The sequence below is a fragment of the Glandiceps talaboti genome, chromosome 1 (genome assembly GCF_964340395.1).
Source record: "Glandiceps talaboti chromosome 1, keGlaTala1.1, whole genome shotgun sequence".
In the NCBI taxonomy this organism is placed as follows: Eukaryota; Metazoa; Hemichordata; class Enteropneusta; family Spengelidae; genus Glandiceps; species Glandiceps talaboti.
The window spans coordinates 5,718,864-5,731,915 of NC_135549.1; the positions used below are offsets into that span (position 1 = coordinate 5,718,864).

Genomic DNA, 13,052 nt, shown 5'->3' on the forward strand with positions numbered 1-13,052 from the left:
AACGCATTACTTCAAAAAACCTCCTCACATGTATCCCATCCGTTTCGCGACCCAAATAATTTCTGTCCCTAAAGTTAGCTTATCTCATAGTCAACACAATATCAAGTATGCAGCTGTAACACACTGGAATTCACTCCCAGACTACATAAAAAACATAACCTACAGACATTCATTCAAACATGCCTTAAAAGCTTACTTACTTCAATATGTTTGTGTGCGTGTGTGTGTGTGTATGTATGTATGTATGTATGTATGTATGTATGTATGTATGTATGTATGTATGTATGTATGTATGTATGTGTGCATGCATGTCTCAAATGCTAAGCATTTATGAACTCAGAAGATGCCGCTTTCAGCGTTGGAGAGAGTGCTCGAGCAGTCAGTAGACGTCAACGCGTGTTTTCGGTGACCATCCAGCTTTCCACTGTTATTTCTGGTGTCTCCTTTTTCACCCCTCTCTCGCTGTCTCTTTTCGTAGAGTACGTACGTATACGTCCAGTGTCTACATCAAATTTTAAAAAGTGGTGTATGCTACGCTCAAACTTCAATGATTCTTCATCTAAATTATACATGGTACTCTGCCATGATAGTAGTCCTGTTTGCATATCACCGACTGCGAGCAGGACTACCGTAATAGTGACTCTTCAGAATCGCAATATCACAATTTACGACCTGTTTTCTTGGTTGCGGTCCAATGGATGTTTCGCATCTCGTCGGCCATCTAGGTCCGTGGAATCAAACCGACGAAGGCCCGGGGAGCCGGAGAAACGTCGCGTAATTAAGGACCATGTGCAGTGTATGGATTAGGTATCGTTGAAGGTAAAACCTCCCGGATTTCGTAAAGAAGGGTTTTTTTAAGTGATTTTCTCCCAGATTCACTATAAAAAAGGGGTTCTTTTTCATTGAAATATTAACTGGAAAGGGGTACATATGAAATTTCGCGACAAGCATGGGTACCCACCATCCGTGATTCAGCGACTGCCACCGCTTGGGCGTCTGAGAGTCAGAATTGTATGGGGTTTTGTCACCGAAAACATCCGTCGTGTAGACTACCGAACTGTCAATCAGTGTTGACCGCCCTTTGATGTGTTCTGTTTCAGAGTAAATAGTTGCAGAAAATCCCCAAATGCTAAGCTCTTATGACCAGGATTCAATGTGTTTCGAACACCTCAATTCTGGTCATAAGAGCTTAGCATTAGGGTGTTTTCTGCAACAATTTACTCTAAAACAGAAGACATCAAGGGTTCCGTCAATGAGAGTTGATACAGACACAAGTTGGTGTGGTTTCGACTGGAGTGTTTGTTTTGTGGCCTGGAACTGACACATCTTTTGATTTGGCCTGTTTTAGAGTAAATTGTTTCACAAAACGCCAAGTGCTAAGCCTCTTATGACAAGGATTGTGTTTGTCTCGAACAAGAAGTGTGTGTGTCTCAAACAAGGACTGTGTGTCTCTTAAACTGACAACACTAGTACTTCAAATGTTCTTTAAATTAATTTTCTTTGCGATTCATATGCAGATACCGTGGCAGTCGCACGAATTATGTCACTTCATCTCTTCCGTACAACGTTTTCCATATTACCTGTCTTTCTAATTTCCTGTCCGGTTCACAAGTCGGCCTAGCTTACTTGTAGACTTAAAAAACTACCGCTACTACACTATTCCGCTATTCGATTTGTTATATACTATTCGATAAATGAATTCCTTGGGCTTCTTAGCAACAGAGACCAATTTGACGTCACAATGGGAAGTCACGACGGTGCTAAGATATGAGAGCTAGTACGTACATCCTCACTGCTCTCGAAGAAAAGTACCAGAAGAGCAATATTGGTCTATATAGAGACGATGGTTTAGCTGTCTTCAAAAACACCAATGGGACCAACAAGCAGAACGTATAAAGAAAGAAATAACCAGTCTTCTGTGCACTCGGATTGAAAATAACCATACAAACCAATTTTAATAAATAAAGACCGCAAACTTTCTAGACACCACTCTAAATCTCTTAAATGGAGAACACAGTCCATACAGGAAACCAAATGGTCAACCAGTGTACATCAACACTCTCTCAAACCACCCCCTACGGTAATACATCTACCGACGGCAATAAGCAAACGTGTCTCCAGCATATCATCCAGCAAAGAAGTGTTTGAAAAAGCTGCACATTTCTACTATGATGTCATAAACAACAACGGCTATATGGAAAAGTTAACATATAATGGAGACTCCACACATAGGGAAGAAGAGAAATAACAGACAAAGAAACATCATCTGGTTTGATCCGCCATTGAACAATTAAACATCGGCAAGATATTTCTCCGTCTTATTGAGAGGCACCCCCCCCCCAACACCAAACTACATACATGTAAGATCTTCAACAAAGGAAATCTTAAGTTAAGCTACAGTTGCATGCCAAACATGTCGAGTATTGTGAATGCACACAAGTCAGTCAGTGCAGACCGTACACAAAAAACCTAATAATTCCTGCAGCTGTAGAGATCGCAAACAGTGTCCATTTAACGGCAACTGCTTATCAACCAACGTAATATACAGGGCACAAGTCACACCAGATAACAAGAACACAAAACTATACTTTGGGCTAACAGAAAACACATGTACAGTAATTCTCAAACCACAAACACACATTTACTCATAAGAAGCTACAGTACAGCACAAAGCTATCCAAACAAGTTTGGAATTTGAAGGAAAGAAACCAGCCATTTATAATATCAAGTGGGATATTGCCACCCAATCGGTGAAATGTGCATGTAACTTTGCCCAGTTCATGGAATGATCAACCTTATGCAAATGAGAGTATAGATTACGATGTAAAGGGGCCAAATTAATTTTTGGGGGCAAGAGTTTTGAACAAGAATTGTGAAGTGATGAGTTTGTAAATACATGATAATAAAGTTGTTTGATTCTTATTCTATTCTGTGTGTGTCCTATAAAAGATCATTTCATGTACTGGGCATATCTTACCATACCCACTTCATAACCTGGGCAACACGATTGCCTATTTCATGAAGTGGGTAAAGTTACCTACCCATTTCATGAATTGGGCAATTTCATGGATTGGGTGTAACATATACATACAAACATTAAATGTATGTACCGACCTTGACAATCCCAATTTAGATGTCTAAAGATCGCTCGAAGCGTGAAACTCTGAGTAACGACTTATTACATCCTTATTCTTTTTAAGAGACCAGGCAGCTATACGCCTTAAACGGTAAAGGGATAAATAAATATAACAGACAAAGAATTGGATACGACGAAATTTAATACTGTAAAAACACTATTACACTTATTAAAACAATAAATATAAATGTGTGTAGTTATCACAATCTCATTAAAATCTGATGTGGTGAAAGCCGCCCGATTGCTTTATTTACCTCTATTTCCATCGCTTAGTATCGATTGATTTTTTATTTTGTTCTTCCAGGTTATCGCCGCCTTCCCACCTGCAACCAGATTTTAATCAGATTGGTAGCTATACAAGTATATTTCTTTCCGAGGCGTTAACACTAGATGAACTGTAAGCTTCTCAAAATGCCCACAGATACGACACTTTCCAATTGTGACTACCAAATTAATCACACTGAATTATTAGAATTCTTACGACGTTTTGTTACTTTTTTTATTTCGTTCTGTGTTTGACAACCAGCAAGGATAACACTCGTAGTTCTTACCAGGGTCACACACGTACTTTAAGCTTATCATTATGAAGGCCGTAACGCGTGATTAAGCGGTAATAAATAAAAATATATAAATAGACAGTATATATATATATATATATATATATATATATATATATATATATATATATATATATATATATATATATATAGACAGTATATATATATATATATATATATATATATATATATATAAAATATAATATAATATAATATAATATTCTAAAGATGTCATATAAAACGCCATGAAAGTTAACATTTTATCACGTAGCTAATATGTCTTTGATGCGACTCCATCACATTATTCAGCTCTGTTGTCACTACGCACATTCTAATGAGAGTGACAGACATACGGAACATTTACCGGCAAAGTTAAATATCAATTAATCAGCCTAATGCTTTTGAATTGAGAAGTGAATGACAAGATCTTTACGAAGACAATTTCACAAAAAAGTATTTGTAAAGGCTTTAACTGATTAATCTCGACTTACGAGTGGCGAGGCTGGCAAACATCAATTATTCGTTTAGAATATACATTGAAAATACTTATGTGCTAGGTATTCAAACATGCTGTAATTTGGAAGGTACTTGTGAATAGGACATTGTTTTTTACATTAATAACGCCTATACATTCAATAGAATCACTACATATGGAATGATGGGCATTATAGGATCAATGACTATTTCCACTGGATTTCAAAGCAATTTCAATCTATCAAACTTTGTCATCACAAAAGGTGAAGAAAAATCAGGGAGCGACTCAAAGCTTCCACAGTATGCATAACAACAAATGTGTTTAAAAGCTCAAATACGCGAAACGTTAATATTAGTACATAATCATAATATCACATCAAGGCATTATAGTAATGTTCACATTAATAGAGGTTTTGAATGTAAGACTATTACTGATCGAAAATCAAAAACAATACAAAATCTTACAGTGAATTTTACAACTATAATGGTAATTAATATACGTTTTATACAATTGTACTCAAAGGTAACACCCCCTGTTGATTCGAAGCAAGAAACACTACCATAACGCCATCTTAATAAGCTTATCTATCTTGCTATAATTTATAATTATATATATAACACCATCAAATCTTGAAAACACAATACCAAGAGAACCTTAAAATAGTCTAATACAATAATAATATAGCGATAATATATTCAATCTGAAAGTCAATCAACTTTTGGGTTGCTGATTACAAAACATACATGTACATGTTTATGACAATCAAGTTGTCAGCCTCACCTTACTGGATCTTACGTAAGTTTCAGGAACAACTTCCGTCATGACCACGTGCCTATCCACCTATTTGACCTACCCTAAATTTGTAAAGTGCTTCTCAGCACCAAAATACAAAACGAAATATCAAAAGATCCACGGATAAAGTTTAAAAGTATAAATCCCATTTGTTGGAAAGCTACATCCGTGATTGTGAGACCAGACTATCTATTCAACGAATGTCATAGTTTCCTTGATAAACGCTGTTACAGTTGATGATAATGACATTTTCAATCACTTTGCCGATGAATACATATCTGTATTTTAATCTCTTTTATTGCCTACCAATCTTGTCTTGTTGTCCAGGTGTCCAATCTAAATTTGATTACGATTTCTTCTTGTCGAAAACACTTTTAGCGGTTGACTTTTAAAAAACTATCCTTGTAGCAATCAAGTTTGCAATAACGGAATATTACTCTTTGTCTTAAAAGCTTAACATTTGAGTGTTTGATATACACACACAATCTTTGTTGAAGAATCCATGTCATAAATGCTTAGCAATTAATGGTTTTATGCAACAAAATACTCTTAAACAAGACATCAAAAGATGCGTCAGTTTGAGGAAACAAAACAAACAGTCCAGGCGAAACCACCCCAACTTATGTCTATCGACGCAACCCCTGATGTCTTCTGTTTTAGAGTAAATTGTTGCAGAAAACCCTAAAATGGTACGGTACAATACTCCAGGCCAGGGTAGGTATTGATTGAATATTTTTTTCTATTCACATTCACATTGAAAGACGTGAATCCGTCATTATATTTGGTGTAGATTTTCGATTTTCGATTAGTTGTCAGGTTATTTACACTCATATTTGAAGGTAGTCGCATTTCGTACAGTTTCGAACAGTTTCAGTATTTATTGATAATAGGACGATTTGCACAACTGGAATATACCATTGCAATATGTTAAGGACAAGAATGAACGAAAATGACTTGGCTAAATGAAGTGACAATTGCTCATTCAAGAACAAAACGTCTAGGGATATTAGTCAAAATGCATCATCCCCGAAGGCAAATGACGATCTAGACTAGTAGGTGATTCTGTTTCATGACTGGAAAGCTGTCACCCTGACTCAGAGGGTAAACCTTGCAAAAATTGATATAAATATAGCGAAAATAAATGTCCTCCCTACATCCTTAATTTAGTTTAGATGTCACATTTACGTACACGCGTTCCAGATGAAAAGGTCATGTAACATGTATAGTAATAGTCGTTAGAATTTAACAATTGAAATATTGTGTGTAATGATGAGAATTTTCAAAGTTAGCATTACATTCAATCTGTTTTAGATGAATTTTCAAATTTACGCTCTAATATATATTGATACATATACATAGTCCCGATTACTCAGACTCTTGATGTTGAGGGGACCAACCCCAGCAAGGGTGGAGCCCTCATTGCTGGGGGTGGAGCACTCAGTGGAAAGAGTCTGGGTAACCAAGACACTAGCATATATGTTGCATCAAAGGTCAATGAAATTTGGCGAAAAAAACCAGGTCAGGTGATGGGTACTTTCTATGCATCTACTATTTATGTTCACTTCTTCTGTATGTAATATAACAAATAAACTTTGATTTCTACTTGCCTACTACATACTTTACAACACATCTAAATGCGCATGCTCCGTGTGAGCGGTAATTCATAATTATGGTAATTAATGGCTTTCAAGAGCGACACTGTTTGAGCGGTTCTTTACATTTATAGATGTTTCCAACAAAATTCGAACATATTCGGGTATTTAATACATCGTTGAATTAGCAATTATAAACCAAAAGGGAAATTTGCCATCAAAACCAATATACATTTGTTTGTATATTGCAAATAAAATAAGATGACAGATTTTTGGATCCGAATGAGAATGTGAATGCAAAACAGAATCAGTTTAAACCTGACCTGGCCTGGTCTGTACCTGTGATGTGTACCGACCGAAAATGCTAAGCTCTTATGACCAGAAATGAGGTGTTCGACACAAATTTAAAGAGTGTAATATGAACTGTTTGTTGTGGTATTTGCACGTCATTGTGAGGACTTTACCTCAGTCTAGGATTGTACATAGACTGTGCAACATATTCCTATGAAGTGATGATACCACTATATAAAATCTTAACACTCAGTTTCACTTTCTTTGAAGGTGTCGCACGCTCCATTTCCTTCCTGTTCTCCCACCTTACCGTTCTGTTGTTCGATTTGTCTTGGATTCGACCTGAGACAGTGTGTCAAAACTTCACCTATTGCTCGTCGGTGACGTTCACATCCCACATTGAAGATGATGGTGTTGGCGGCGAAGTTAAGGATGATCGAAAACCCGAAAAATTTCGCAAGACAGAAAATCAACAGGTTACTGTTGTTGTTGACCAAGTGGTAGTGGCCAGTTAGTTTGGAATAAAGTCCTATAGGGAAATAACACGTTAGGGGAATTGAGCAGATGAAATACGCCAGAAAGGTGATCAGACACATTTGTATGGTTTGCGTATCCTCGACATTGTGTCTCGATCTGCTAAACCTTCGAGCTCTGATCGTTTTGTAAGCAATCAAAACAAAGAATGCTGCAACAAGCAGTATGGGCAACATGGTCGTCACACAGAGGAAAATTAACTTCCCGATCTTCCAGGCGTCAGTCAGGGTTTTGAATTCACAGAATGCAATCACGCTGCCAATACATGACCCTAACAGCCAAACGATACTCGTTAACAGTCGGCTGCGATACTTTCGTCGCTGGTGAACAGTTGTTGTGTAGGAGTGATGGCGGAATGATACATAACAATCGGCCGATATTACAATAATTAGCAATGTAGATGTGCAAACCGATGTCCAGAATGTAATGTAGTGGGTCAAAGCCATACCTTCCCTAATACTGTTGGACAATGCACCACCAGTTATAGAAAATATGTAACTCACGGCCGCCATTATAGCTGCCACGAACAGAAACAAGAAGTTAGAAGTGGCCAGGTTGATGAAATACATATTAATGTCAGTTTGCATGTTTTTTACGCGACGGATGGCGAGCACAAAAACTGCATTGCCAATAATTCCAAAGGCAAGGAATGTAAATAGGAGAATTGAATATTGTTGTTCTGTAAAACCACAACTAGATTGGTTGAAAATGGTGTTGTCGTTCAAATTATAAGTGTAATTATTGAAGTACACATTTGTATCAAAGACGGTAGAATTCTTGTCCAGTGGAAATTCCATTGTCTATCTACAGTCTGAAAGAGAAAAGAGAAAAAGATAGATAAACATTAAGGCTGAAATTATTGTATTTCATTCGTGTGTTCTTTGTATTGCGTTTATTTACATAGTTTGGTGCATTAGATAATCTGATCGAAGGATTGAAATTACCCTGCAATTAAAAGATACTGCTCTTGGAACGTTGGTATGGCGCCGTCAAAATCTTTTATTGAGATAAAAATTGAGATAGTCTAACTGGCGATACGGTAATGGTGCCATGGTGAATTTGTTACAATATACATATCACCTTCCGTAAGAATATGAACTTTTAAAAGTCTCATTAACATTGACTCAAGATCACTTGTGACGTTATCCTTCGTACGAGAATTGAAATTGTCAACATTTTCCAGCGCTAATCAAAGATAACTCTGTGACAAATTTATTGACCTAACACTTGTTACAAGATCACATGGGTTAATTGATATATTAATTAGATTTCTGTTTCTGTTCAAAGTAGTCAATCTGTCACTATATCACTTAGCCTGTCACATATATCACTATCTGAGGTAGGGACATTTACAGATGCATGGCTCCTGTCTCAATGTTGTCGACGCCAAAAAGGAACAGAGAGCGAGCAAAACAAATTTGTTGCCGCCAGCGTAAGAATAACGATGACATAAATGTACGCGATTAGCACAAAATCAATGGATTTCGAGACAGCTGAAAGATTCTTTATAACGACCAACTAACATTATTCTTCAGGGTTAACATCAAGTATGCACTATTCATCCGAATGTCAACATTTATCTTTTTCTCACATTAATATCCCTCTCGTAGTATGTCTTGGGATTGTTTGCATGTGAGATTTGCTTAATGGGCCGATAATCGAAAGCAACCAAAGTAGCTAAAGTTAAACCGTTTCAGTAATTGAGGTCATCACTTGAATTTAAACACATCCCCTAACTAACACCAGGAAACAACGGCAAGGGAAATGTACAAACAGGGAGAGAAAACCACTTTATGCATGAATTGCTACTAGATTGACCGATTAGGTGAAAGATGTAAATCTTCTAGGTAATGCCTTTAGTTTCCGCTTTGATAACATTGCTAGGATGCCGATACTTAATGTACACTGTTCACTAGGTGTTAAGATTGCGTGTTGCATGATAAGCTATGAGGTGTAAATTTCATTTCCTGGACATTTCGTGATGACTTACCTTAATTTGCACATTCCTGATCTTTTTTTTATTCATTATGTATGTTTAGCATATTAGCTTTGTTTGACGTAAACACAAGGACATCTTTATTGATATCAAGTTTTAAGGATTGTATGGGACTGGAAGTTGTAAATACACACCTTCCTCAAGAAAAAATTGGGTTAGTTCCAGTCCGTTTCAACCTTTAGGTTAATATCTTCCAATATAATCATTGTTATCAACATGTCTTAAAAACGTGAGCAACTCTATATGATGTCCACCGCATACAATTATGGAAACCTGTCTTAATCACTTACCGCGTTGTCTAGACTTGATTGAAAGAATATTGTTCAATAAATAAATCTATGTGCCGGATTTTTAAGATCAAGTCGGTAAATGTGGAGTGGAAACAACAGAAGAGTAAAATTTCCTTATGGACAACAACACGACCATCATTATCCTCCGAATACTTAGGGATTAACTTCTTATCTTGGAGTATATTTCAATGTATACCATTTAATAACGTGAAAGAGAGTCCTTTCAGAGAAGGCGAGACTGGTGACAATTGCATCACTCTTACTCTTCGTCGGGTAGTAGCGTTTTGTTCAATGTTATCTACCTCGTGAATATTCGAAACTGCAATGATGAAAGTGACGCTTTGGCATGCTTGTTTTAGTGACTCATTTAGCCATACATTGTACAAATATGTATATAGGGGCAAGTCATTCCTCAAAATTAAGATTCCTTACAAATCCACAACAACAACAACAACAACATCAACAACAACAACAATAATAATAACAACAACACCACCACCAACAACAACAACAACAAAGCCAACATACGACTGCTAAAGAGTCGATACATGATCAACTAGACTAACTATGAGATACGTCTACATCTGCCCGAAGGGACACAATCTGGCGATATTAAATATTATTCTTGTAGTACGAGGGGTTTATGCAAACTGTGGAGAGGGGAACGTATAATTCATTCGGTCACATTTTTATAAACACAACTTGACGTATTGCTCTAAAACTGTACTTGGATATTTTCAGTTGTCGATAGTTGAAAAAAAAACCAGTAGGCTGAACTTATGTCATACAAATCAAATTGTATATTCAGTAGCAACAATTCTAAAAAGAAGCAGCTTTTTAATATTGACGTGCACAGAAAATGGAGCTGTGGACGATCAATGCATGAACGGGGTATATAACATGGCGAATTGTGCTCATTTACCATACAAATGTAATGGGGAATACTAAAGGCACCACATTTCGAATGAAAGCTGCGTTGGACAAAACTTTAAAAAAAATATGAAAACATGATTGAAAACACCCAGCGGGCATTGAGGCTTGCCAAATTATTGATGTATTTTGTAAATGGGTCTTAAAACGATTGACTTCAAATCCTTTGTGACTAGCTCCGCTTAAATGCCAAGGACTATCGTCGCGATCAGTTTCAACGTTAGTATGCATCATTTGATCCCAACATGCACACTAGTAAACGTTTTCCCTGTGAAGGAGAATGGCCAATTTGTCACGTTCACTTGATAATGCAATAAATATATTTTCTCTGTGTTTAGCATGAGCCAGGCTTTGAAAACATCAATGGCACTTATTAAAACAATCACTGACTGTGAAGATATCAACTCCTTGCACAGTCACTGGTTTCTTAATGTATGTAGTGAATCCACTAACTGTTCAACAGATGTGCCCAATGTTGTCAAATTACACAGAGGAAATGTCGACTGCAACGTTTGTAAACGCAATGCTTTCAGATAAATTATTCATCAGTGACGTATCTAAATAAAGCAAAATTTGAAATTATCCTGAAATTGTGAGTCCTTAGGTAAATCAATGGAAAACAGTTCGGAATTACTTTTTTCCTTCCGTAAGGAAGGATATATATTAGGTGAAAAGTCTGTGTGTGTGTGTGTGTGTGTGTGTGTGTGTGTGTCTGTCTGTCTGTATCAACATTTTCTAAAAAACATTTTCTAAACAACCACTGGCTCAATTCCGACGAAATTTGGTTCACGTGGTCCGTAGAGTATTGACAAGAAATGCTGAGGTTTTAGTAAACATCCCATGAATATTAATGATTAATTTAAGTAATTAATGGTTTTCGGTAACTGGGCTATATCTCACGAATGCACTCTTTGAATTCAATATAATTTGGTACATGCATTTGTGCTACCACAATGCATATGTCCTGTTTTAAGAAGTTATTGGCATATTTTCGGTAATTAGATATGTAGGCCAAAAAAAGAAAGTTGTTTCTGGTCAGGAAACGTTGTCTAAAGTGGTGTGACCACGTGAAATTTTTAAAATTGTTCTTGATTAGTTCTGTAGTTGTCTTCCCTGAAGTAGCAATTATTTTGTGTTTTTACCTTGGATCTGCAGTCTGCACTGGCTGAACAAACACCAGAAAAAAAGATCGAAGTGGGGTATTTAAGTGATGCATTCTGACAAGAAACATTTTTTAGCAGTGAAAACTCCTACCGTGAGATCTATGCTAAAACGTTCTATAAAAGTATCACATTATTACATGTTGTGGTTGGCCGTAAGATCACATCTGCAGGCAATCATGCTGGAAAATTCGCCTACATAACTTCATACCATCTCTTCACTATTTCAAAATTGAAAATCTTGTTTTTACTTCGTTCCATACTCCTGCGTCCGAGCAGCCTAGGAAGTTGCCAGTGAAAAATGTGCCAAAATGCCAGTGAATTCTATAAATATCAGCATTCAGCAGGTAACATTCTAAATTTACTGGTATATAAATGGTGAAATTTCAAATTTACCGGCATTTTATAGGCAATTTTGAAGGTTGCACTTTTAATTTTAATATACGACGAAGTGTAGACGAAATATCCTGACTGACATACTCTGACGCAGAGCTCTGACGCCAATGTATCAAAACATATGAAGACAGACAACGTTGTTGACTTTAGTTTTGATTGACACTTTCATTAGATAACAATAGACGATCGTTCACACGAGCTGTGTACACAAATTTGATAGGTTTGTTGTTGTACATGACTATGTCGACAAGCCTTTGATTTCGACACAATTTGAAATTTTCTGTTTTTTCATTGGCTACTCCCGTTTGCCCCTGACATTGGTGATTTTAAAAGGTTTTAGTTCAACGTCTCTCCTCAAATCATGACAGTTTGACACAGTGGAGAACCACCGGTTCCAGTAGGAGAAAATTAACAACATATAACTTATTTCTCCAGCTAGTAAGCCAGGTACGAGTGGTGGAAATGATGAGCAACCACTAATCGCAACAAGACAACAGGCGACGTTTCAAACGTGGTGGCTTGAAAAGTTCAATCGTCATAGTCTGGAAAATGTAAAGATGTAAAATTGGCACGATGTCTTGAACAATTTGAGTGGATGAATAACCATACCAGTGAAGACAGTAAATACCTAATAGATGGCAGTATTTACAGAGTATGGTGTCGATATTGTAAATTCTCGAAAGAGAATTCTGATTTCGCTTTGGAACGGAACACTGGTTAAAAAACAAACAAACTTTAATGGAACACTCCATTTCGGTGATACACGTTCGAGCGAATAAAAAGACATATATTTAGCGAAACCAGTGTCGGCCAGTCCCTTGGTGAAAGCCCTTGGTATAACTTAGTACTTAAAGGGTGATAACAAAGTAGCAGAAATGAAAATAAAGATAAATATTGTATATT

The 13,052-nt window shown here is 36.7% G+C and overlaps 1 protein-coding gene across 1 annotated transcript; it reads right to left on the minus strand.

The window, feature by feature from the left end:
• Window positions 1–7,085: 7,085 nt before the first annotated feature.
• LOC144433570 (somatostatin receptor type 4-like) lies at window positions 7,086–8,174 on the minus strand. Its single transcript, XM_078121927.1, has one exon. It carries the CDS (start codon window positions 8,172–8,174, stop codon window positions 7,086–7,088), a length of 1,089 nt encoding a protein of 362 aa, XP_077978053.1.
• Between the last annotated feature and the right edge of the window lie 4,878 nt (window positions 8,175–13,052).